This window comes from Choloepus didactylus, chromosome 15 (assembly GCF_015220235.1).
Source record: "Choloepus didactylus isolate mChoDid1 chromosome 15, mChoDid1.pri, whole genome shotgun sequence".
Lineage (NCBI taxonomy): Eukaryota > Metazoa > Chordata > Mammalia > Pilosa > Megalonychidae > Choloepus > Choloepus didactylus.
In genome coordinates this window covers 40,426,612-40,452,947 of record NC_051321.1, presented here as the reverse complement: position 1 = coordinate 40,452,947, position 26,336 = coordinate 40,426,612, and the positions used below count along the sequence as shown (strand labels likewise).

Genomic DNA, 26,336 nt, shown 5'->3' with positions numbered 1-26,336 from the left:
ACAAAAAAAAACTACAAGTGCTGAAGAAGATGTGGAGAAAGAGGTACACTTTTTCACTGTTGGTAGGAATATAGAATCTTTTTTTTTTTTTTTTTTTTTGGCTTTCATAAAGGGGGTTTTTATTTGGTTACAAGGTTATAGCCTTAAGTTCATAAAGTGTCCAAGGTAAGGCCATCAACAATAGGACACCTTCACTGGAGAAAGGCCATTGGCATCCAGAAAACCTCTCTTAGCTGTGAAGGCACATAGCTGGTGTCTGCTTGCTCCCATTTTGTGTTTCAAAATGGTGTTCTCCAAAATTCCTCTGTATCAGCTTCTTAGGGCAAACTCTGGGCTAGTACCTCCAAAGCATCAGCAAAACTCTGCTTTCAATGGCCATCTCTAAAATGTCTCTATAAGTTGCAGAAGCTCCTTCTGCTTGTTTTTTTTTTTTTTTTTTTTTTTAATTTTTATTGAGATTGTTCAGATACCATACATTATCCAAAGATCCAAAGTGTACAATCACTTGCCTGTGGGTACCCTCATACAGCTGTGCATCCATCACACTTAATTTTTGTTCAATTTTTAGAAACTTTTCATTACTCCAGACAAGAAATAAAGTGAAAGATGAAAAAAGAAAAACAAGAAAAGGAAACTCTAATCCTCCACTATCCCTAACCAACCCCCCTCAATTGTTGACTCGTAGTATTGATATAGTACATTTGTTACTGTTTATGAAAAAATGTTGAAATACTACTAACTGTAGTATATAGTTTGTAATAGGTATATAGTTCTTCCCTATATGCCCCTCTATTATTAATTTCTAATTGTATTGTCATACATTTGTTCTGGTTCATGGAAGTGATTTCTAGTATTTGTACAGTTGATCATGGACATTGCCCACCATAGGATTCAGTTTTGTACATTCCCATCTTTTGACCTCCAACTTTCCTTCTGGTGACATATATGACTCTGAGCTTCCCCTTTCTACCTCATTCACACACCATTCGGCGCTGTTAGTTATTCTCACATCTTGCTACCAACACCCCTGTTCATTTCCAAACATTTGAGTTCATCCTAATTCAACATTCTCCTCATATTAAGCAACCACTCCCCATTCTTAAGCCTCGTCCTATATCTTGGTACCTTATATTTCATGTCTATGAGTTAACCTATTATAATTAGTTCCTGTCAGTGAGACCCTGCAATAATTGTCCTAACGTGTCTGGCTTATTTCACTCAGTACATTGCCCTCGAAGTTTTGTCATCAACCCATTTTTTATTTTTAATATGATTTTGTTCACTCACCATACATTCCATCCCAAGTAAATAATCGATGGTTTTCTGCATGGTCATACATTTATGTGTTCACCACCTTCACCACTATCTATATAAGAGCCTCTACATTTCTTCCACAAGGCAGGAGGGAGAGTCAAAGAAGGTAGAGAGGCAAAAGAAAGAGGAAAAAAAAAAATGACAGCTAGGAAGCAGCAAAAGGAAGAATAACCTTAAATCAAAGTAGAATAAAGAATCAGACAATACCACCAATGTCAAGTGTCTAACATGCCTCCCCTATCCCCCCCTCTTATCTGCATTCACCTTGGTATATCACCTTTGTTACATTAAAGGAAGCATAATACAATGATTCTATTAGTTACAGTCTCTAGTTTATGCTGAATGCATCCCTCCCCCAATGCCTCCCCATTTTTAACACCTTGCAAGGTTGACATTTGCTTGTTCTCCCTTGTAAAAGAACATATTTGTACATTTTATCACAATTGTTGAATACTCTAGATTTCACCAAGTTACACAGTCCCAGTCTTTATCTTTCCTCCTTTCTTGTGGTGTCTCACATTCTCCCAACCTTCCTCTCTCAACCGTATTCATAGTTACCTTTGTTCAGTGTACTTACATTGTTGTGCTACCATCTCCCAAAATTGTGTTCCAAACCACGCACTCTTGTCTTCTATCACCCTGCAGTGCTCCCTTTAGTATTTCCTGTAGGGCAGGTGTCTTGTTCACAAAGTCTCTCATTGTCTGTTTGTCAGAAAATATTTTGAGATCTCCCTCATATTTGAAGGACAGCTTTGCTGGATACAGGATTCTTGGTTGGCAGTTTTTCCCTTTCAGTATCTTAAATATATCACACCACTTCCTTCTTGCCTCCATGGTTTCTGCTGAGAGATCCGCACATAGTCTTATTAAGCTTCCTTTGTATGTAATGGATTGCTTTTCTCTTGCTGCTTTCAGGATTCTCTCTTTGTCTTTGACATTTGATAATCTGATTATTAAGTGTCTTGGCGTAGGCCTATTCATATCTCTTCTGTTTGGAGTATGCTGCGCTTCTTGGATCTGTAATTTTATGTCTTTCGTAAGAGATGGGAAATTTTCATTAATTATTTCCTCTATTATTGCTTCTGCCCCCTTTCCCTTCTCTTCTCCTTCTGGGACACCAATGATACGTACATTATTGTACTTTGTTTCATCCTTGAGTTCCCGGAGACGTTGCTCATATTTTTTCATTCTTTTCTCCATCTGCTCCTTTGCATGTAGGCTTTCAGGTGTTTTGTTCTCCAGTTCCTGGGTGTTTTCTTCTGCCTCTTGAGATCTGCTGTTGTATGTTTCCATTGTGTCTTTCATTTCCATAGATTCTTCTAGTTGTTTTTTTGAACTTTTGATTTCTGCCGTATACATGTCCAGTGCTTCCTTTACAGCCTCTATCTCTTTTGCAGTATCTTCTCTAAACTTTTTGAACTGATTTAGCATTAGTTGTTTAAATTCCTGTATCTCAGTTGAAGTGTACGTTTGTTCCTTTGACTGGGCCATAACTTTGTTTTTCTTAGTGTAGGTTGTAATTTTCTGTTGTCTAGGCATGGTTTCCTTGGTTATCCAAATCAGGTTTTCCCAGACCAGAACAGGCTCAGGTCCCAGAGGGAAGAAATATTCAGTATCTGGTTTCCCTGAGGGTGTGTCTTAGAAAATTGCTCCACCCTTTGATGCCTTGGGTCACTGTGTTTTTCTGCCCAGCAAGTGACTCCTGTTAGTCTATAATTCTTGACTGGTGTGAGGAGGTGTGGCTGTGTTCCCCCAGGCTCTGGGGTCTGGTTCTGAATGGAAAGGGCCCCACCCCTTTCCTCCTAGAGAAGACAGACCCCCCCAGGTGGAGGTCATTAGCATTTCAATGGTCTCGCTCTCTGCTTGTGCTGTCTCCACCCTTCCCGGAGTCACAGCCCTGGAAACTGAAAATGACTGGGGCTTTCTCCACTGAGCCAAAAAAGAAACAGTCCCCTTCAGACCAAGTCCAAGGCGACTCTCCGGCTCTCCCAGGTCAGTCGTCACCCAAAGCCTCTGTCTGTTTTTTGGGGATGCGTACCTGTAGTGAGCAGTTCACACTCGCTACTTAAAACCCCAGTTGGAGCTCAGCTGAGCTATATCTGCTTGCTGGGAGAGAGCTTCTCTCTGGCACCACGAGATTTTGCAGCTCGGGCTATGGGGGAGGGGGTCTCACGACTTGGTTCCGCAGGTTTTACTTACAGATTTTATGCTGTGTTCTCGGGCATTCCTCTCAATTCAGGTTGGTGTATGATGAGTGGATGGTCTCGTTTGTCCCCCTGCAGTTATTCTGGATTATTTACTTGTTGTTTCTGGTTTTTTGTTGTTGTTCCAGGGGGACTACTTAGCTTCCACTCCTCTCTATGCCGCCATCTTGCCCGAGTCTCTTCGGGAATGTAGAATCTTGCAACCAGTCTGGAAGACAGTTTGGTGGTTCCCCGGGAAGGTAAGTATAGAATTGCCGTATGATCCAGCAATCCCATTACTAGGTATACACTCAGAGGAACTGAAGGCTAGGATGCGATTTGTACACTGATGTTTACAGTGGCCTTATTCACAAGTGCCAAGAGATAGAAATAGCCCAAATGTCCATCAAAAGAAAAGTGAATAAACAAACTTTGGTATATGTATATGATGGAATATTACATAGCTACAGATGGAATAAAGTCATGATGCATATAACAATGTTGATGAACCTTGAGGACATTATGTTAAGTGAAATTAGCCAGAAACAAAAGGACAAATACTGTATGGACACTAATATGAACTAATTATAATGAGCAAACCCTGAGAGCTAAAGTTAAGGACACAAGTTAACAGGAGATAGAAAGAAGGTGGAGACTGGGCATTTGATGCTGAAGGAGGTCAGAATGTTCAAAAGGATTGACTGCAAAGCTCCAGAAATGGATAGCACTATCTGATGGTAGCACAATATTGTAATATAATGAACAAAGCTGAGTGTGAGTATGGTTGAAAGAGGAAGGCTAGGAGCAAGTATGACACCAGAAGGACAGATATGGGATAAAAACTGGGACTGTATAACTTAGCAAAACCTAGAGTGGACAATGATGGTGATTAAATGGACAAATATTAAAAGTTTTTACATGAGGGAGAACAAATGTATGCCACCACTGCAAGGTGTTGAAAATGGGATGGTATATGGAAAAACTACAGTCAATGCAAATTAGGGTCTATGGGTAACAGTAACAGCGTAATATTCTTCCATTAATTGTAACAAAGGCAATATACCAAAGCTAAATGTAAATAAGAGGGAGATATAAGGCAGGGGTATGGGATTCTTGTTGCTGTTGTCTCTTTTATTTTTTTTATTATTTGTTATTATTTTATTTTTATTTTTTCCTCTTCTTCTTTGCAGAAGAAATGAAAATGTTCTCATATAGACTGTGGTGGTGAATAAATAACTACGTGATTATACCGGGAGCCACTGATAGCTCATTTAAGATTGATTGTATGGTGTGTGAATAAAACTGTTTAAAAAACAAACAGAAAGATACAAGTGCTGGAGAAGATGTGGAGAAAGAGAGATACCTATTCACTGTTGTTCGGAAAGTACAATGGTGCATACCTCTTGGAGGACAGTGTAATGGTTCCACAGGAGGGCTGCCATATGATCCTGCAGCCCCGTTACGTGGCACATTCTTGGAAGAACTGAAATCATGGACACAAATGGACATTTGCACACTGATGTTTATGGTGGCATTATTCATGATTTGTAAAGATGGAGATAGCCTAAGGGTACATCAATCACTGAACAGAGGGGTGAATTGTGGTGTATACAAACAACAGAATATTGAGTGGCTGCAAGAATGACTGAAGTTGTGAGGCATGCAACTAGGTGAATGAGCCTTAAGGACATTATGTTGAGGGAAATAAGCCAAAAATGAAGGGACAATTACTGTAAGCCCTCACTTATATAAACTATCATGAGCAAATACTGAGAACTGAATTTGAGAACACAGGTTATCTGGGAATAGAAATGATTAAGGAGTAAAGAATGTTCAATAAGGCTTATTGTGAAGTTCCTAGGTTGTCCAGCTCTTACAGAAGTCACATATATTCCTGAGTTTTAACTGTTATTTTTAAATGCTGAGATGCTGAGCTCTTCGTGTATACCCTGGAAGTTTTCTGGAAATTTGGGTATCTGTGTGACACCTGAGACTCAGAGTTGGAGTTCTGCATCTCTGAAAGTCAGCACTGCTCCTTATACCAACCGTTAAAAGAAAGTGAAAAAGAGATCAGACTACAATTAGAGATGTGAATGCAATGGACTTGGTTAGGCCCAAGGTAAACTGGAATACAGGGTAAAGGATGATACTGAGTGTATTTTAAAACTCCCACTTCTGTGTGAGACCAAAGGAAGAGCGGTTTATTTGGTACAAAATTTGTATTTCTGTAGCACACCTCTAATTTAACCTGTCTGGTCAGTTTATTTAAACAATGTAATTACATGGAATAGAATAGGGAATGAAATCTTGTTATTCCACACATGCTAATGTGACACTCCAATATATTCCAGAATATTTGGGGCAGAAAATAAAAAAGTATTTGCAAAGTCCCCTTGAGGGACTGGGGGAAAATGTGGAACTATTAAACTTCCCCATCTGGGGAATTCCTTCTATTCTCTTAAGCATTAGGGTTCCCAATTTAATAAGATTGCCCTTATGAAACTTATCTCTCCAATGATGAAGCTAAGTCTATGTTTAATTACGCCTAAAGAGTGAGAGAACCTCTTATGTTGCTCAAATATGGCCTGTATCTCTAAGCCAACTCTGCAAATTAACTCACTATGCAACCCCCCACCCCCACCTACGTGGAACATGACTCCCAGGAGGTTAAGTCTCCCTGGCAATGTGAGACACAACTCCCAGGAATGAGCCTGGTCCTGACATCATGGGATTGAGAATGCTGTCTCTATCAAAAGAAGGAATAGAAATGAAACAAAATAAAGCTTCAGTGGCTAAATTTCAAACAGAGTCAAGAGGTCATTCTGGAGGTTATTCTTATGCTTTATATAGATATTCCTTTAAGTTTCTAGGGTATTAGAATAGCTAGAAGGAAATACCTGAAACTGTTGAATTGTAATGCAGTAGCCGTGATTCTTGATGATGACTGTATAACTATATAGCTTTTATTGTATAACCATGTGATTGTGAAAACCCCACGGCTGACACTCCTTGGATCAAGTGTATGGGCAGATGAGTAATAACATAAAGACAAAAATAAATAAATAATGGGGGAGAGAGGGTATGGGATGTTTTGGTGTTCTTTTTTATTTTTAAAATTTTTAAAATTATTTTTTGGAGTAATGAAGATATTCCAAAATTGATTGCACTGACGAATGCACAAGTATACGATGATACTGTGAGCCACTGACTGTATACTTTGGATGGATTATATGATATGTGAACATATTTCAATAAAATTGCATTTTAAAAAAGCTGTTAAATGAAGCACAGCCCAATAATCATATAAATTAGTACCCAAGGAAATCCAATCCAGAAGTTCAGTGGAACTGAAAACAGTAAAACAAGGATTTGCTGTATTCCTTTAGATGCTTAAAAATGTGTTCATTACTAGAAGACTGACTTTTGATTCTAGTTTATAATTTGAAGTATACCTATAAAGCATATTTTAAAAATATCCTAAAGAAACTGCTCAAGTGCTGTACTGGTTAACTCAACTGATTGAAAATAACGTTAAAAAGGTCCCAGTCTTTTGTTAAGCCTATGTATGGAGACCAACTAGAATCTCAGTTCTCACCACTCACTTTATAGAAGGAAAGATTCTGTAACCACAAGAAACACCTGGGTCAGAAAGAGGGAAGGTGAGCTCATCAAAGATACTACAATTTGGAAAACCTCTTAAATAATAGCAACAAGGGCTAAGACATACTGAGTATTAAGCAAATATCAGGCTCTGGGCTCACGGTTTTGTAAGGACTACAGTATGGACTATTACCATCCTTCTTTGGCAAACGAGGAATACAGTACTGGATAGCCTGAGCACAGATGGCACTGAGCCAGGCCATGCAGCTCCAGGGCCTAAAGTCTACGCACTGTGTGTGTGTGTGTGTGTGTGTTAAAGTCAGTAACATTTGGTCCCTGGCATCAAGATTTTGTATCTTTAATTAATCTTTTTATTTATCTCATCATGAACATCACTTAACTTCTGCCTGAAGTTTACAAGTGAATTCCTTACTTAACCATTTTTTAGATTTGAAGAACTAGGTTGCTGTACAATAGGGAAATGATCATTGTGCCATCTAAAGCAGTGATTTGGATGGGCATAAAATTATTCATGAGATTTTTTAAAGTACAGATCCTTAGTCCCCATCCCAGACCAGTTAAATCAGAACCTGTGGGAGATTAGGATGAGGATTCTCAACTTTTCCACAATTCCCTCAGGTTATTCTGATGCAGCCAGAAGATAACTGGGAAACACTGGTCAAGGAGAGGCCAGGAGCTAGCCAATAAAACCTCACTGGCTAGTACCTTTGTTAGGATGCCTCATTCCAGGATTTGGCCCTCCACCAAACCATAAGTTACTTTATTAATTCGCCATTAAGAAGTCAGCTGTCACAGGACAATACATAATAAAAAAGACTATGTAATAATGTACTCTCTCCCTATAATGCAGGTCTATATGAGAAACCAAGGTAGGACAGCATAGAAGTACATAAGAGATAATCTTGAGTCAGACTAGCTAGATCTGAATCCCAGCTCCGCCATAATGTGAAGGGAGAAAACAAAGGTACCTATCTCACTGGGATCTTGTCAGGATTAATGAGATGATAAATGTATAGTGTGTAAATGAGTGACACTTATTAAGAATTCAATAAATGTTAGGTATTACTATAAGTTAAATCACCGGATGAGGACTAAATCGTAACAAGGAGAATTCAAGTATATTTAATGGCATCAGACTATGGAATCCATCTTAAATAAGAGATGATCTTGCAAATGGAACCTGAAATATCTACCATTTATTGGTCTTAATCCCCTGCAGTCATCTCTACCATAAGGATAGCCTTTCAACTGGGTCCTCAGATTTTCAAGTGTGATGTTTAAGACACAGTTTTACCTGACTAGGAACTGCCCATCTTTGCTTGTACAATACTTCCATTTCTAGGTGGCCCAATATTGACTTACACTTCTCTGTTATATATTCTTTCCTTAACTTTATATGCTTAATCCAATTCTAGTACAGCCCTACTAGTTCACTAGCTATTTTGTTGTGTCTCTTTCCAATCACTTTGTATATATCTGCTCTGATACAGCATTAAATGTTAATTTCATAGTTTACTATTAAAGGGTTATCTTCCTTATTTTCAAGTGCCTGGGGGCTTTCTCACAACAGGTACAAGAACCATTTCTTCTTGCTATCTTGGATGTATGGCCCAACCACATCTCTTTTATATATCTAGCAACCCAGCTCTGGTAAGACAAAGTAATGTAACAAAAATTTCTTGAGCACTAAGTCTTTTCTCTCAAGTCCTTGGCATTGTCATTAGTAATGCTTCGTTTATCAGAAGTGATCAAATGCTGATTTTCTTTGTTCATATCATCTGTAGGTTTTATCTGTCAACTTACATGTATGTTTTTTTTCTTTCCTTAAGCACTTCACTATCTTTATGTGCTCTTGATAATATTCATTTTCTACACATTTTGCCTTTGAAATAATCGTTTATAAGTAAACTCTGGTCATCTGCAAAGAGAAGAGACATCAGCTTCCTATTTTTGATATTCTTATGTGTGAAACTGACTAAAAGAAATCCAGAATAGCTGTAATTAGCTTCCAAAAGATGATCTCTCTTTTATTTACTTATATAATGAACATCTTTATTTTTCTTACGTTTTTATATGTGGCACATTTCTTCAAAGGTCTATGTGAGTTGGAATTTCATGGGGGACCTGAGGATAGCATTACTTTCTACTGAGTAGAATGTTTTATTCTTGTTTTGCTGGGACAAAGAAAAGGCAGGAAAGCCAAGCTTGTTGAACAGGGACAGGGCAGAGTCTGGGGATTCAAGCACAGTCTGGGGGATCTTAAAACAAGCATTCCAGGATACCAGACGGTCCAGGAAGGCTGGACAGGTTACCCACTTCCACAGGCAGGCTGACAGAGTCAAGTGAGACTCGAGGGTCAGGACAGAGTCTGGTAACTCAGCGAGTGCTGCTCATTCCCCTCCTTACCAATATATGTTCCATGACCAATCAGAATAATCTCTTCCTTGCACATATTCTTAATGTCTCTGCTCTTCTCTACTTCAACTCCCCTGCCCTTCTCTTCTTTGGTCATATTTGGCTCAGTTAAATTACAACCTTGGTTAAATCCAACTCTTTATCTAATCCGCTTCTACAACAGTACAGCTGAACATTATGGGAGAAAAATGTGCAAACATACTGATCACATCCTTATTACTTTTAACTATTTTAAAAATAATTTTACACTTAGAGAAGTTGCAAAAATAGTACAGTTCTTGTGAATCCTTCACCCAGCTTCACCTCATGTTAACGTCATATATAATCACAGTACAATTATCAAAATCAGGAAATTAAAATTTTCCCATTCTCTCTCCAACCTTACTTTTGCTCCTACCTCTCCATTGAAACTGCTAGACAAGATCATCTATAATCATCACACTGCTAATCCAGTGGTCCTTTTTTGGTCCCATCTTACTCGATACATTTGACGCAGCTGATTCCTACTCAACACTATTTGTTTACTTTGTGTTCTAGGACCCCACTCTTTCCGTCTCTTTGACTCCTCCTTTTCTCTCTGACTTGCTAATGCTGGAATGCCCCAGGGTTCAGACCTTGGTCCTCTTTTCCACACTGGTTCCCTTAGTAAACTGTTTAAATTTGATTTATATGCTGATGATCTCCAAACTCATATATCCAACTCTCAAATGGCCATCTCCACTAAGATGTCTCATAGCTTACATGCAATTTCCAAAAAATAAAGTCCTGATCTTTCCCCCATAATAGCTTCACCCTCAGCCTTTTCTATATCATTTGATGACATCTTTACCTTTCTAGTTTCTCAGGCCAAAAATCTTGATGATATCCTTGACTCCTTTTTCTTCTGTAACATACATTCAATCCATTACTAAATTTTGTTGGCCCTATCTTTAAAATATATTTAGAATCTGAACCCTTCTCACCACCACTACCATTCTTTTCCAAGCCACCATCATATCTTGCCTGGATAATTGCAACAGCTTCCTAACAGGTCTCCCCTCTTCCGCTCTTGCCCTGCTACAGTAGTTCGATTCTTTTTAAACATACATGAAATCATGCCATTACTCTGCTCAAAACACTGCCTGAAATGGGCCTTCATTTTCACTTCTCTCAGAGTAAAAGCCAAAATCCTTAAAACAGCCCTACAGTAACAGTGGGCTGTGCCTCTGGCACACACTCATCCCATGACCTCTTTGAACTCTCCTTCACTCACTACTGGCCAGCCACATCAGCCTCCTGGTTGCTTCTCAATGTTAGGCACATTTCTACCTTCAAGGCTTTGCTCTCACTATTCCCTCTATCTGGAACACTCTTCCCTCAGATACCTAACTGGTACCTAACAGGTATCTGACCTCCTTAAGTCTTCGTTCAAATGTCACCTTCTTCATGAGGCCTACCCTGAACACAGTTTATTAACACCTTCTCACTGGCTGCCAATTCCCCTTACTCAGCTTGATTTTTCCTTTTTCTATATTATTTATTATCTTCTAATAAACAATACTATTTATTTTAATAAAATTATATAGAGAAAGCCCTGGGGACCTTTCAGAGCCACAAAACACAAAAACAAAACTCATGCCCCACTTCCTGCTTGAACTTTCGCTTGAGTTTCCTTTTGATAACTTTTGAAATTTGAAATCCCCACCAAGGCAGCTGACTCAGATAGTCAATTAAACCCCTGGTTCATTATGTTTGACCCAATACAAAATAAAACCCACTTGCCCTAACCCTCATCTAATCAATAAGAGTCAAGCTAACTTCCTTTCTATGTCTATAAACATTGTCTGCCATTCCTAGAACCCCAAAACTACTTCTGTTCTTAACAAGTGATCTCGCATCCTTGGCTGCAGCCAAACTTTGGTGTCCTTAATAAAACACTGTAGTCTGCAAACTCAACTCTGATTTGTTGACAACTTATTGTCTTGTATGTTCCCCAATGTGTCCTAAGTACCTAGAATAGGACCTATCTAAATGAAAATTCTTTTGTCTTTTCTACCAGTTGAATTGCACTTGTTCATAATATTTACATTTAATGTTTGTGTTAGACCTAAAAATACCTGCATATTCAACATGATTTCTAGTCCTGGACATATTTGTATTTTAGCTTACATGCTTTTTCTCAATCCATCCTTGGTTTCAGTTCCAACTCTTTCTGAACTAGATATAATTTATTTTCAGGAATCAGTATAGAAGATAATTCAAATTTTTTATTTCTGTTATCCCCGAGTGTTGTGTTTCAGTGCTCACTATGATGCTTTACAACTAATTGTTTAAACATTCTTTCCTACCTAAAGCATGGTTTCAAAAGCTAGAAGAATCATACATCTAATATACAATTCTTCTTTAACACTATTATGAATGATGATACATAGATTAAGATCTCTTATTTTAAAAAGTAATTAAAATGAACACTATAATCACTTTCATAAATGAATGACTGGTTTCTGCCAAAATATGGTCTGAAACATGTAACATCTTTCTATCATTGACCTCATTTCTATTATATTTGTAGCTATTGCAAACATTATATTTGTAGCTATTGAAACTATATACATAATTTCTATTTAGGTATTTGATTTTTATTCCAAAAACAGGTATTTTATTTTTATCCTAAAAATCAAATTATATAGATATTTATTGGAAAGTTCAATATATATTTTTTCTTCATATATTGCTTATTCATTGAGAATTGATAAGAAATTCAGATCCTGATTGACAATGAAAACACAGCCTGATTAAATATAAATTTTAAATGTACTTTATTTTAAATTGATATGTTGCTTAAAGAAATTTTAGAAAATACAGCCAAGCAGTTCAAAGAAGACAAAATAAAATTAGGGAAATATCATAATTTATTATGAAGTCATGTTTGAGTCAGATAACCAGGATTCAGAACCCAGCTATACCACATAACAACTGTGTTACTTAGAGAGCAGTACTTCTTAAACTTCAATACACCACAGAATTTCCTGGAGGGCTTGTTATTTCATAGATTTATGACCATGCCCTCAGAGATTCTGATTCAGTAGGTCTAAGATAAGGCTAAAGAATCTCCATTTCTAACAATTCCCAGGTGATGTGGCTGCTGCTTGCTGTTGCTACCCTGAGTACTGCAATTTGACCAGCAAGTGCATGCGGCATAAGATTCTTAAACAGTATCAATGAATCAAGAATTTGTACTTATGCATTTATGATTCTTGTTTAAAAACTATAAATGGTTGGCAGTAATTAAGTTTTACCATCTCATGATTAAGTTATTCCTTCATTCTTGTGTATTACCAAAATCATCTTATTACATCAACTATATTTAATTATTAACTTTCTTTGTAAAGTTAAAAACTGAGTAAAACAATGTATTTTCCCAAAGAACTCATTCTTAGTTAAGCTCCTTTGTTCTTAGTTTGTGTAAGAAGTCTTTCATTTTAAGTTAACAAACCTATATAATTTTAAGAAGCTTCAAAAATTTCTCAGGGCCCTGATATAAGAGAAAGAGCATCCCATAATCTAGGACTGCCAATTAGTTCCCATTCCAGAGACTCCCTCTCCCTAAGACCCACAAGACTCCTACCTAGATTCTAGAAGGTAGTTTTTCAAAATTCTTAACTCCTAACCTACATTGCCCACATGCCTTTCATGTTACATACCACTGCACTTGAATCTCTGAAGGGAAAAACACAATAAAATAATCAACTTAGTTATTCATTTAAGTTTTATAAAGCACTTAATCAAACTAGTGATAAAGTTAATCCAAATCTGTCTGTGGTAGCAGGTGGGTGGTATATCTTTGAGGAGATGAGTTTTAAAGAATCGGTTAACTTATCCAGGCCCAGAGAGGAAAAAGTGCATTACAAGCAGAACAGGCAGCTGAATCAGTTACATGCCTTAGGCAGTGGAGAAGAAAGAGATACGCAGAAACAGACCAGCATTAAGGAGTTTTAATTTATCCAGAGGGGAACAGAATATCTTTAACAAATTTTAGGGTAGGCTGAAAAGTAACAGTGATGACAACAGTAAACTTTTAAATGTTACAACTCTGGAAGGGTTAGGAGTCTGCTGCAGTGGCTTTCCTGAGAAGTAATGAGGGCCTGACCAAAACCAGTTAACAGGCAGATGGAAGTGAACGGACGGATTTAAAAAATACTAAAGAGAGAGACTAGACAGGACTTTGTCCCAGTTTTGTTAGTGAAGGTAAAGAGAGTCAAGTGTGGAGCCTATTTCTTGCTTAGACAACTGGGTGTTGGCATCCTATTTGTTCATTCACAGATTTGTTGAATTCCAAGTGACTTTATGACATCCAAGTGGACAGCCAGTAGAAATGCTGATCTGAAGCTCAGAAAAAGGTTGTCAGAAATAAAGGTCTGGGAGGCAGCATAGCTGATTGAGGTCTCAGAAAAGAAACAGAGACAAATTCATCTGTGAACTTTCTTCTTGGCTTATGAGAAGTTTTGCTTGATAGGGCGTAAGTTCCAAATTTATTCTATTTATCACTTTATCCCCCAGTGCCTAGCAAAGTGCCTGACATCTAATTATTTATTTTTAAATATCTAATAATTATTGTGTGAATACATTTAATTTTATTACGTTATTAAAATTACCTCACAGACATGTAACCATGGTTAACGTGGATTTTGTTCATCTAGTATTAGGTGACCATTTAAAGCTAAAACTCATTTGTGTTTTACAGTTTTACTCATCTTTTGATTTTATTTTTTATCAAATGTCCTTGGCCTGCTGAAGGGAAGTGATTTTTTGCAGGTGAAGTCTGAGCTTAGTTATAAGTGTGGCTTTCATAACCCTTTTTTTTACATCTCCTTGTCAGAAGGATGGGATGCATAGTCTGCCTTACCGTCTCTGCCTCTGCCTCACTTCTGACTGGCTAGCTCTTTCTCTTCCACACTAATGGAGTGCTAAGAACATCAACGACTGCTGCAGGCAGCCATCCTACTCAGCTTTTTGGTGTCCTTCTTTCTACATTCAGAGAGCAACCAGGAAGTGTTAACTGCAGAATTTCTCTCTGAGAGAAGTATGGAGTACCAACCTAGCTGGCTTGAGGACAGGCAAAGAGCTGAAATGCTTTTCAGTCATTTAAAAGAAGACTTGAAGAAACATCAGTTACCCATATAATACTGAAGAAGGGAGAACCACTAAATCTTGTTTATTATTGTATCAGTTTAGCAGATGGAGAATAGCTGAAAGGGAAGGTTTACAAAAAAAGACACTATGTTATATTATAAAGAACCTGTACTTTGGAGTTGAATATATTTCCACCTCAATCATTAGCTGTGACACTGGGCAAGTTACTTAACCTCTTAGATTTCACATCCTAAAGAAGATAATCTCTGCATCTTCTGTCCCTTTCCACATCCACTACACACTGCTCAAGGTTATTGTAAAGCTAAAATGAAACCAAGTATTAAGGTACCTAATTTGAGGCACATAACAGCCATTAAGCTGGAACTTTTATTGGGATTACTTTAATAGAAATAGGAAAAAAAAATACTGGCAGAAACAGAAAAAGTATGTGTAATCCTAGCACAAGGGGTTATAAAAATTCTCTTCCTCTTTTCATGGGAGAGGTATTAATGCCAGAGCAGTGGCACCCCCAGAACTTCAGATTCAGTAGGTCTGGAGTGGGGCTTGATCATTTGCATTTCAAACAGGTTCCCAAGTGATGCTGATGCTGCCCATCTAGGAAACACATTTTAAGACCTACTGAACTAAAGTATGCCTATCCCAGCAAAACCTCTGAGCAGATAAATTCCTTTGGTATAATTTTTTAAATAAAAAATCTAAAATAGTTCACTTCAAAAAAAACCATACCCAACAATATGCAACTGGTTTTCAGGACATTTTACAAATCAAATACAAGTCAACCATTAAGATTCAAATAACAAAAAAATTCATGCCACTGGTATTTAAATGACAAGTCTCCCCAAAACCAATTCAAAGTAAGATAATTCTTAGAATACTGATTTTTTTTAAAGTTAAAATCTAGATAAAACCAAAATAGGGCAGTTTTTAAAAAGGTAAGTATAGGCATAACTTTTGATGGGTAGATGACACAAAAGAATACTTACAGGTGTGGAGGCATTCAGTCACCGTAGTTGGCTTGATCAGATACCCTTTACAGATATAGCAGGTGATGTAGGGATTGAAATCTTTCACCAGGTGTTTCCTTTGGGTAGCCATTCGTGGTTAGTTTTAGTAGTTCAGGCAAAGAGGGGTATTAAGTGGATGCAAGTCTGATCCTAGGAGCTGGTGTGCAGTTCCCAATAGGATGTCTTGAGGCATAGGAGCAACATCCAGATTTACCATGAGATCGCTGATCATCACTCCTTCTGATGGTTTTGCTTTTCCATATCTGTTTACACAGTAATTTCAAAAAGATGACAGAAAAAGATGTCAACTTTCTCATACTGCAATAATATCATTATAATAACAGCAAGTGTTACATGCTCTGAACTTGATGAATAGGTGAATAAAATGTTTCCTTCACTATAACATTAATCTGTAAACCTGCTACAATAATTTGGAAACTGAAAAATTCCTCCTGGAGCCTCAAGCATCACCTCTGTGCAAAAGAGAACCAGGTTATTAACTCCAGCTTTGATTATCTTCCCCTCTCCAGCAATCCATTTTGATTATTTGTTTGATCGTTCTATCAGTTTCTGTCAATACCAGATTCAAAACTGAAAACATTACCTTCCCTAAAAAGATGTTTCCTTTTACATTTTTTACCCCACCATCAGTCAGTAGTTAAATCAAGTTGTGCCCTTTTCCATTCTATTCACAGTCACGCTACTTGTGTATTACTGCTCCAGGTTCCAGCCATCTTACATTCTGCTACCAGGTTTATTTTATTCAATCATATTTGAGTCCTATTCTCAAAAAATACCAGCGACAACTCTTCATGAATAGAAATATGTTTAAATTCCTCAGTGTGTCACAGAAGACGCACCACAGGCTGACCTTCAACACCTTTCTTCAGGCAAACTGAGCTGATCACTCCTCTCCCACAGTCTACTCTCCAGGATCCATGCTCTCTGCCTAATAAGCCCTTCCTCTCTTGCCAGATCTACCCATCTCCAATGCAATCTTCATGTGTAATCTCTTCCTAGTCTTTAACCTTTGCTTCTCTATTATGTTTCTCTTTTACTTTGGTTTATAGTCATTCAATTCTTTATCTCTTCTATTAGACTAGTCACATTTAGTACATGTATAACCTGGACATTACTTATCCTAAGTCTTGGTTTTTTAAACTGTTAAATGGAAATAATGAGTGCCAACCATCTAGAGTGGTGAGGATTAAATGAGACAATACACATAAAGCAAGCACACAGTAAAAATGAAATAAATGACATTAACATTTTCTGAAACGTTTGGCATAGCTGGCTTGTATATAAGATGACTAAAAAAAGTTTTAAAGGTTACGAGTGTGCCCTCTCAGAAAACAAACTTGAAAGAAGGTGTTGATTTTCCTAAGTTCATTCTATAAACAGGAACTTTTCTTCTAGCTTAGCTGTTAAAATTCATAGACAATTATAAAGCAACTGGAAAACAACATTCCACCGACGCATAGCCATTGCGAATGTGCACGTGATAGGATCTAAGTGTAATCATCCCATCTACTCGGGAAATCATATCGAGAGTGTCACTGATGGAGAACATTAACAGACGGGGGCGGGGGTGTATGTGTCTGGTCTGGGTTCTTGTCCTCAGCCCTGTATGACCTTCAGCAAGTCATTCAACATCCGTACCTGGGTCTCGGTTTCGTCCTCTGTACGTTGGAATTACCTGCCCTGCCTTTCCCACAGGTATGCCAGGAAGCTCCAAAGTAAGAGAAAGTCCTTTAAGAGCGGAAATACACGGTCCCAACCTGGGTTAGTAATTAAGATCATAAGCCATAAAGCACTGTCACCAAGACAGTTAAAGGAAGCAAGTACTTGCAGTGACGGCGGCGGTAGGGAACTAGTCTTCCTCCGGCAGGATCCGTAGGCGCAGCGGCGCGCGGTCCAAGCCGGTGTCCGCCCCGCCCGCCCGGCAGGTGCGCGGGCCCGGGCCTGCCTGACGCGCCACTCGCGCCGGGCCGGAGTTGCGCTACGGAGGACGCGCCTGCTCTTCCCCGGCCTTCAGTCAGCAGCCGGCCGCCCTCTCTGCTCGCGAGAGCGGGGAGCCGCTTCGAAGCTCCCGGACTCCGGCCCGCCCGACCCGGAGGGAGCTTTCCCGGCTCCGGGCGGGACCGGCCGCGGCAGGTGCCTCGAGGCGCCGCTCCTGCAAAGGGCACAAACTTGGGCGGGGAGCGCGGGACGGCCGGAATCCCGACCCCTCGGCGCCGCTCCCAGGCCTGCCCGTACCTACCCCACGGCCACCGCCGCTCCTCTCCTGCCAGCGCGTCGGCCCCGAAGGGAAGGAAAGTGAAAGAGAAACAGTGCCCGTCGCGGCCTGGCCGGTCCCCGCGCCCGGTCTGCCCTCCCCCTGCAGGCGGGAGCGCGCCGGCTCCGCGGGGCCACTCGGCTAGGGCCGGATAGGGCGCCGCGGGCCTCGGGGCCCAGGGCCGGTGCCGCCTCCAAGGGCAACTCCTCCCCCTTCCAACTGCCGGCGCCGGCGCCACCGCCCCGCCCGCCGACCACGCCCACCGCCGCCCCGCCCGCCGGCCACGCCTACCGCCGACCCGCCCGCCGGCCACGCCCCGCCCGCCGGCCACGCCCCGCCCGCCTGCCGCCGCCCTCGCAGGTGCTGTGGTCGCCCCCCCGCCCCGCTACTGCAGCTTCTGTGCGACATTTATCTTTGGTCAAATTTTACTGTGGTTCTTCTGTGCGACGTTTAGCTTTAAACAAATTTTATTTTGGTTCTTCTCACCACCACCGCCCCTCCCGGTTGCTTTCATCATAACAAAGACTGACATTTTTTTTCCTGGAGAGTTGAAAAGGCAACGGTCAAGGTTGAGACTGACTGACCCTGTGAAATAATCTACTCGGCTGTCTTATCCAAGCCAGTCCCACCCGGGCCACGGTAGAGACCAAGACATCCCTTCATTTTCAACTTATTTAACTAGGTTGTTACTGAAGGGTGGGTCCAGAGATCATGATCCTTTGCAACTATAAGCAAGCACGGTGGGAGAACGAGGGTCGAGGAGTGGAAAGGTTAAAGGGTAAAGAATTATTACTCTTTGCAAGGCTCAAAAATAAAAACAAAACAAAAAACTCTTTCTAGGGGATTTTGAGAGCCACAAGAGGCCATTCTTTGCAAACAAGGTAACTCAAAAGCACACAATAAAGTCATTCAATCCTATTCCACCAGATTCCACAAACTCACAAGTATCTATTACAAACGCAATTTTGCTAAAAATAAATTAGACCTGGTCTTTGGCTTCCTAGAAGATTACAACCCAGTAATCTTAGGTAGCAGGCAAATCAGTATGATGTCCACTGGTGAAACAAAGTTAAAACTAACATCAAGGTAGCTGGAGGAGAAAAGGGAATCAGCCTTATAAGCTGTATCAGAAACAGGAAAAGGTGTTGCAATTGAATCATCTTCGCTTTAGTAGAAGGGAAAGCAGTAACGGATATGGAGTTGATAGTAAAGACTGGTCGGCAGAATGAATGAAAATTATTTTCTTTATTTCCCATTGACAGGACTAACCTTCTTTATAGAATGATAGATTGTGGAGGTGGCTCTAGTGGCAAACCAGTGAAACCAAGAACCAGTGGTCCAGCAGCAGATCCACTCAACTTTAAAATATACCAAGCAAACCAAGTCTGCTTTTTAAACTGTCCTTTATAGTTAAACTTTTGTAGAGTAGACATAACATAAAAGAGAAAATTTACCATTTTTTAGTATCATAGCAGGAGTAATACATTTTCTGAAAGAGCTTTCAATAACTACACTTTTGTAGTCCTAATAAAAACCACTTTACAAAAATATACATGCCAGTTTCTAAACTGGGATCAATTTCAATAAGTCCCAGCTAACACGATGTACACAGAAAACAAATTAAGTCAAATGACTTGATGGCTGAAGGACTAGTCTTCAGAACTTTCATCTCTGAGGATAAACAGATCAATATGTGAAAAGTTACCCTATTTCTAGTGTATTTAAAATATGTAATGCAAGATATTACTATATATACTGCAATGTATACAAAATGACTTGGTGTTTTCCTGTTTCATATCTGAACATATTTTAAATATATTTTTAAAAAGAATCACACTTAATATAAGTCCAGGGGACTTAAGTGTGATTGGTGATTGGTGGAGTTAATTAGCATTTAGAGAGGAAATGAACTTAGCTGGATTTTAGGAGGACACTGGTTATGGAGGGGTTATGAATATGTTATAGAGCAGCACCCAAAGATGGATGTGAGATGGGGTTGCCATAACAGCAGAGAAATTGCAAATGGTGGCCTTCAGGGGAAGAGAATTGTAACCTTTGGAAGGAAATCCATGCCTTGTGTCCCTAGGAAGTTCTGATGTTTCTCGTTTCCCCTCTTCAGCAACCACTCCCACCTTTCCCACCCAAGGAAAAGAAACTCGCACACACACAAAAGAAAAACAAAACAAAGAAAAAACTCAAACACTGGTTAAAAATAGTAACAAAAGAAATGGCAAGAGGGAATGTTATACAGGGGCAAGTTTCCCTAGATTCCAAGTATTTAAAACACAGGACTTGCCACTGCTGTGTTGCCATTTCTCCTCTCCTGGGTCTGCCTTCTAGTAACCCATCCTTATTCCCTTGGTTCTGCCAGTGGGGTCAGGGGACAAGTCACAGAAGTGGCTCTGATAACATCTCCAGTACCAGTGGGACCCTCAAGTAAAAAAAGGCCTGGAAGCAACTGGATGTAGAGGATCAGGAAAGAGAAACGGTAGGGCAGAGGAATCATAGCTGGGAGTTCCTTATCAATAATCTACTTGAGCCTTCTCATTTTTCAAATGTAGAAACTAAGATCCAGAGAAGTGGTAAATCCAGAATCACAGAGCTGATCTGGCAGTGCCAAGATAAAATCAAAGGTGCCAGTTCCGTATATTGTACACCTCTCAAGAGGACTTCCCAAGTCCAAGAATTTAAGGGAGGCCTGGTAAGAAACAGATTAATTTTCATAATAATACTAACAACAATAATAATAATAGATAAAAAACATTTTAAAAAGGAAGGAAAGAATAAAACAAGGGAAATAAAAGAATCACTTCCTAGAAGGTACTTAGGAGTGAACTGGCCAGTGGGGATTCCCTACTAAAGAAGCAGAATCCCAAAGAGATAACTTGTTTCATTCATTATTGACCCAGACTCTGCCAGGAAACCACAAATGTCTTTTCGTTACTCTAGATGCCACTTAGAGCCATCTGCATCTCTAAGAAATGTGGGTGTTGTTTTTTTTGTTGTTGTTGTTTTTACTTATTTTTTCTTTATTAGAGACTGACTTTATTTTTTATGTCTAGATTTTTATTTCAGTTAAGTCTGAGCAATGCAAAGTCCACTTTCCTTCTTTGACTAATAAATATATCACCAATTAACTTATTTTTAATTGCATACAATTTTAAAAATAGAATTATATCTTTATATTTCTCTGAAATATAAAAAGATGACTTTTTTCATTACTGTAAATTATTTTATATACCTAAGTATGCTGTTTGATCTTTTAACATATAGAATATCTGTAGCATATAAACTATCCTCTACAATCTAAGTCTTCCTCTAGAGACTTTAGAAAATGGTAAAATATAATTGTCATACTGGGTACAAATGTATTTATTTTATGGCCATGGATATTATAGATCAAAATCTATGGCTGCCTAAAATCAATGCATGGAGGAATGGAAGAGGAACAGAATACTGAAGGATTTCCAATCACCCTTGACCATGTCTGTTTTTCTCTTACTGCACTCCAACCCCAATCTAATAATTGTCAAGGACACTTTCTGCTAAATGTGTTGAATCCCTCCACTTAACGCTGGTTCTCATCACTATCATCTCTACTCTGTTTTACTTCAGTGACCTCTTATGTAGTCTCCCTACAGCTCTTCTCTGGGCAAACCATTCTCCACAGCAGAGTTAGAAAACCCTAAACTACAGATTTGACCATGCCACTCCCTGACTTTAAAAAACTCTTGTTCTTAGGATAAAGCCCAAGCAATTAATAAGACCACCCCAGATCCCTGTCACATCTTAGCCCCTCACTTGAACCCCATGCTCCGGCTATAATGAACCTCTTTACCCCACAGCTAGATTGATGGGTCTTCTTCCACAGGAGCACCCATACCAACAGCCCCCTAAACTCCTTCCCACCCCTGCTAAAAATGAGGAACTCTTATATATCCTTTAGGTGTCAGCTAGATCCCAGAAGCCACCTTCCTAGACAGCTTTTGAGGAGCCTCCTCTATACACATACACTATATACCTACATAACATGTCATACTGACTCTCTCAAATAACATATCACAGTATTTTGAATTATCAGGTTTATCTGTCTGAACACCCTACTAGAGTGTAAGCCCATTGCTTGACTATGTGTCCCTAGCAGAATGAAAGGCAAACAGTAGCATTCAGGTAAATACTTCTTGAAAGACTGAATTACTGCACACACTCTAAGACAGATTCTGTTTTTCTTGGGTTTCTTCTTGAAGGATGTATTAAGGCATAATCCCTGCCTTCTAGGACTATTCATTAAAATCACAGTGGGGAGTAAAGACTTACCCACAAGAAACAACTACGGAGCAATACACCAAATGTATTAATAAAGTGTTAAATGGCATATGACCAAGTGACAAAAACTCCAGTTGAAAGAAGGAGCACTATGAGTGCTTGAGAAGTTAGTTCTACTTGCTTAAGAGCAGATGCTCCCAAATACAATGACAAGGCAAAACCCCAAAAGCTATGGATACAAAAGATAAATGGGAAATCCAGAAAAATAGAGACATTAAGTCAACATACTAAAAATGAATACAGAGAAACAGGTTGTGCTGGTTTGAATGTATTATGTCCCCCAGAAAAAGCCATATTCTTTGATGCAGTCTTGTGGGGCAGACATTTTGGTGCTGATTAGATTTGCATGGAAATGAGCCCCACCCAACTGTAGGTGATATCTCTGATGAGATATTTCCATGGAGGCATGGCCCCACCCATTCAGGGTGGGCCTTGATCAGTGGAGCCATATAAATGAGCTGACAGGCAGAGGGAACTCAGTGCAGCTGTGAGTGACATTTTGAAGAGGAGCTACAGCCAAGAGGGACACTTTGAAGAATGCAAAGGAATTGAGAGAGATGCTGCAGATGATGGGACAGTTTGAAGACAGCAGCTGAAGGCAGACTTTGCTCTGGAGAAGCTGTGAGAGGAAAAACGCCCCAAGTGCAACTAAGAGTGACATTTTTGAGGAACTGCAGCCTAGAGAGGAATGTCCTGGGAGAAAGCCATTTTGAAACCAGAACTTTGGAGCAGATGCCAGTCACGTGCCTTCCCAGCTAACAGAGGTTTTCCGGACACCACTGACCATCCTCCAGTGAAGGTACCTGATTGCTGATGTGTTACCTTGGACACTTTATGGCCTGACTGTAACTGTGTAACCAAATAACCCCCCTTTTATAAAAGCCAATCCGTCTCCAGTGTTTTGCATTCCAGCAGCATTAGCAAACTAGAACAGGGTATAGGACCAGATTAGTCTAAGAGGAACTGTGTAACCAGTGAAATACATATTTTAAAGTGCTTTAAAACATTATGCTAAAGAGAGGTACCAAAACTTTTTTTTTTTTTTTCTTCTTTGGGAGATGCAAAAATCTGTGTTTTCGTTACTGTGATTTCAACAGTTGGATGGAGCAAGTTCCATTTAGACTAGAAGAACAGAGAATGAAACTAAAATAGTTATGGACTATAAGGAAAAATTGGACTTATTCCAATCATCAGGGCTATGATTTTTAAAAATATCTGTATAGAACCAAAACTGTTATTTTGTGAGGTTAGATTAAATCCCTAAGGATCATAAATGGACAAATGACTTAAATGCAGAAACTGAGAATATTCTATCAAATCTGAATGTAGATGATTCTAAATTAGGATGGCTTATAGAAGCTAGGAAAAAAGAAAAAGTCCTATTTAAAAAGTGATGAAATTCAATTGGAGCAAATGCAATGTAGAAACTCAGTGACATAAACATTCAAATGCCAGAGGACACCAGGCATATGAATTGTAGAAAAGTTCTGATTTTATAGGTAGCTGTGGTTGAGAATAAAGCACACTAGACCTGGAGTCAAGAAAACCTGGTTTTTAGTTAGGGCAAATCACTTAACTTCCCTGTGCTTCATTTTTTTTCCCATGAAAACTGGGATTAATATTATCTTAATTACTCATCTACAGGGAAGATTTTCTTTACATACTTGTATGTTGTTATAATAGTCATGTAGGAGATTAGATGAGATAGGCAAGAAATGCTTTTTAAATTGTAAACAGTAAAGTGCTGTAAAAATGTAAAGTAGAAGTAATTTTGTGGATCATCAGCAGTTGAATGGTACTTAGCAATGCTGTACCATCCAGCAGATGTTCTGATGCTAACACACATTTAAAGAATGTTTGTAGAAAGAATGGGATACTCTGGGCAGGGTAATCGATCCTAAGATACAGTAAAAGGTAACACATGCAATTGTCAGAAAAGTACTCTTCCTCTGAACTTAGTATTCATCACACTCAATTTTTCAAAACAGTATGGGGAAACCTAAATATTTCAATATGCAATACAAAGTTGTGCAAAGTAAACTAGTCCTATAAAAAGTTTAATAATTTAGTTCAACATTGCAGAAGTTGTGTGTTTCATTTATTCACTGCTTTCAAATGAGGTGATAGCAGAGATATTTTCTATTAAAATGCATGTTCTCCAGGCAGGATCACAATTAAGCCTTTATGGTCTATCACTTGAACTCTCTGTTCCCAGCTTAGCCAGAATTAGCGGACTTAGTCTATAGGAAAGGAGAAAGGCCAAGAAAGGATGCAAGGAGTTTAGAAATGAGTTAATACATTAGCAGGGTATTAATGGTAACAGTTTGCTGGCTGGGAGGCTAGGGTGCTAGCAGGAGGAAGGAAAGCATAGTGGAAAGAGGAGATGGCAGAGCACCAAAGATGACCTTCTCTGTCCTACTTCACAATTACATCTTGGGCCAAAACACAAAATCTCTTAAAAGCAAAAAGCAAATTAGTGTTTTTCTTACTGTCCTTACCACTCAAAGACTTAATGACTAGGATACGGAATAATTTTTAACCAAGTTTGCAGAGAAACCTAAGACAAAATTAGCCAAAATTAAAACAGGGGACATTAGCCATAATATAAGGTAGAAATTCTTAATTCTTGACCTTCAGGATAATAAACCCTATAATAGTCTCCGAAGCTGTGATATCTTGTCCTTGGTAGTTCAAGAAGACAGAAACTATTTTGAATACTTTTCTCATTTCTATCTGTTCAAAAGGGTTATCTCAGCTGACTGGAAAAGCTCCACCCAGTTATCAAACCTTTTTTTGGTACTTTCTTGAGGAGAAACTGAAGAAAGCAACAGCATCAAACCATCTTAGATTAGAGGACAGAAGAGAATACACAATGACTGCATTAAAAAGTGGTTAGCAGAGCATCACATCCATGAGGGCAAGGCCTTTGTCTTCACTGCTATATCCCTAGAATCAACCACGAAATGCAATAGGCTCTCATTAAATATATGTTGAAAGAAAGAAAGAAAGAAATGAACAAATGAATGGGCAAATGAACAAAAAATAAATGAAGTCTGACTCTGTAGTCAAGACTTCCCAAGTTCAACTTCTGGCACATTCTCTTACTTGCTGTGTGTCCTAGGGCAAATAATTATCCTCTGCCTCAGTTTTCTTGTTACTTAAACAGATATAATAAAAGTATATACTTCAGAGGAGTTTTTATGAGGATTGTATGAGACAATAAAAGCAATATACCCAATTCTGCAAATAAATTCATTATCCTACCCCCTACACGGGACATGGGACATGACTCCCAGGGGTGTAAGTCTCTCCACTGATGTGGAACATGACTCCCAGGAATAGCCTGGCCCTGGCATTGAGGCATTGAGAGTGCCTTCTTGACCAAAAAGGGAAAAGGAAAGGTAACAAAATAAGGTTACAGTCGTTGAGATATTTCATATAGAGCTGAGAGGCTATCCTGGAGGTTACTCCTATGCAAGCTACCGCTAGATATTCCAATGGACACAATATGCCAATCCCTAATCAACAGTAGTCCCAAAAATGTTAAGAATACCTAGGTCCCTATCTGACACTTTACAGAAGTTTCACTCACTAAGTTTATTTTTCAGAAACTTAAATCCTCCAGAGTGTTCCTACACTAAATAAGTCCTCAAACTCAGAGGAAACAGCCTCTTCATGAACATCAACCAGATATGTCCCCGTTTCCCATAATGTCGACACCCCTTTTCAATATGAACAAGTTAGGGTGGTCACTACCCAGATATCCTGAAGATTGACACAGTGATCAAACGAGAGAGAGGGGAAGCAACAGACAAGACAGGATTTAACAAAGGATTACAAATACTGAATCTTTATATAAATATTTATTTTTAGTTTCCAGGGTACTAGAACAGCTAGAAGGAAATAACTAACATGGTGGAACTGTAGCATATAACATGCTTTGATATTTGCTGTATAGCTACTTGTTAAATTGTACTTTGAAAGTTACCACTTTTCTGTATATATGTTATACTTCACAATAAGGAAATAACTAAAATTGTGGAACTGTAACCCACAACATTCTTT

At 39.0% G+C, this 26,336-nt stretch overlaps 1 protein-coding gene across 8 annotated transcripts in view; it reads right to left on the bottom strand.

Annotated features, from left to right (window-relative positions):
* PCGF5 (polycomb group ring finger 5) overlaps positions 1-26,336 on the bottom strand; it is a 179,266-nt gene that overhangs the window by 81,416 nt on the left and 71,514 nt on the right. For 4 of the 8 annotated variants that reach the window (XM_037804091.1, XM_037804084.1, XM_037804087.1 and 1 more), the window contains one exon: positions 15,650-15,933. In XM_037804091.1, the coding sequence (XP_037660019.1) occupies positions 15,650-15,761 (112 nt within the window). In that variant the 5' untranslated portion in view covers positions 15,762-15,933. The other 4 variants (XM_037804089.1, XM_037804085.1, XM_037804086.1 and 1 more) reach the window with 4 other exon arrangements.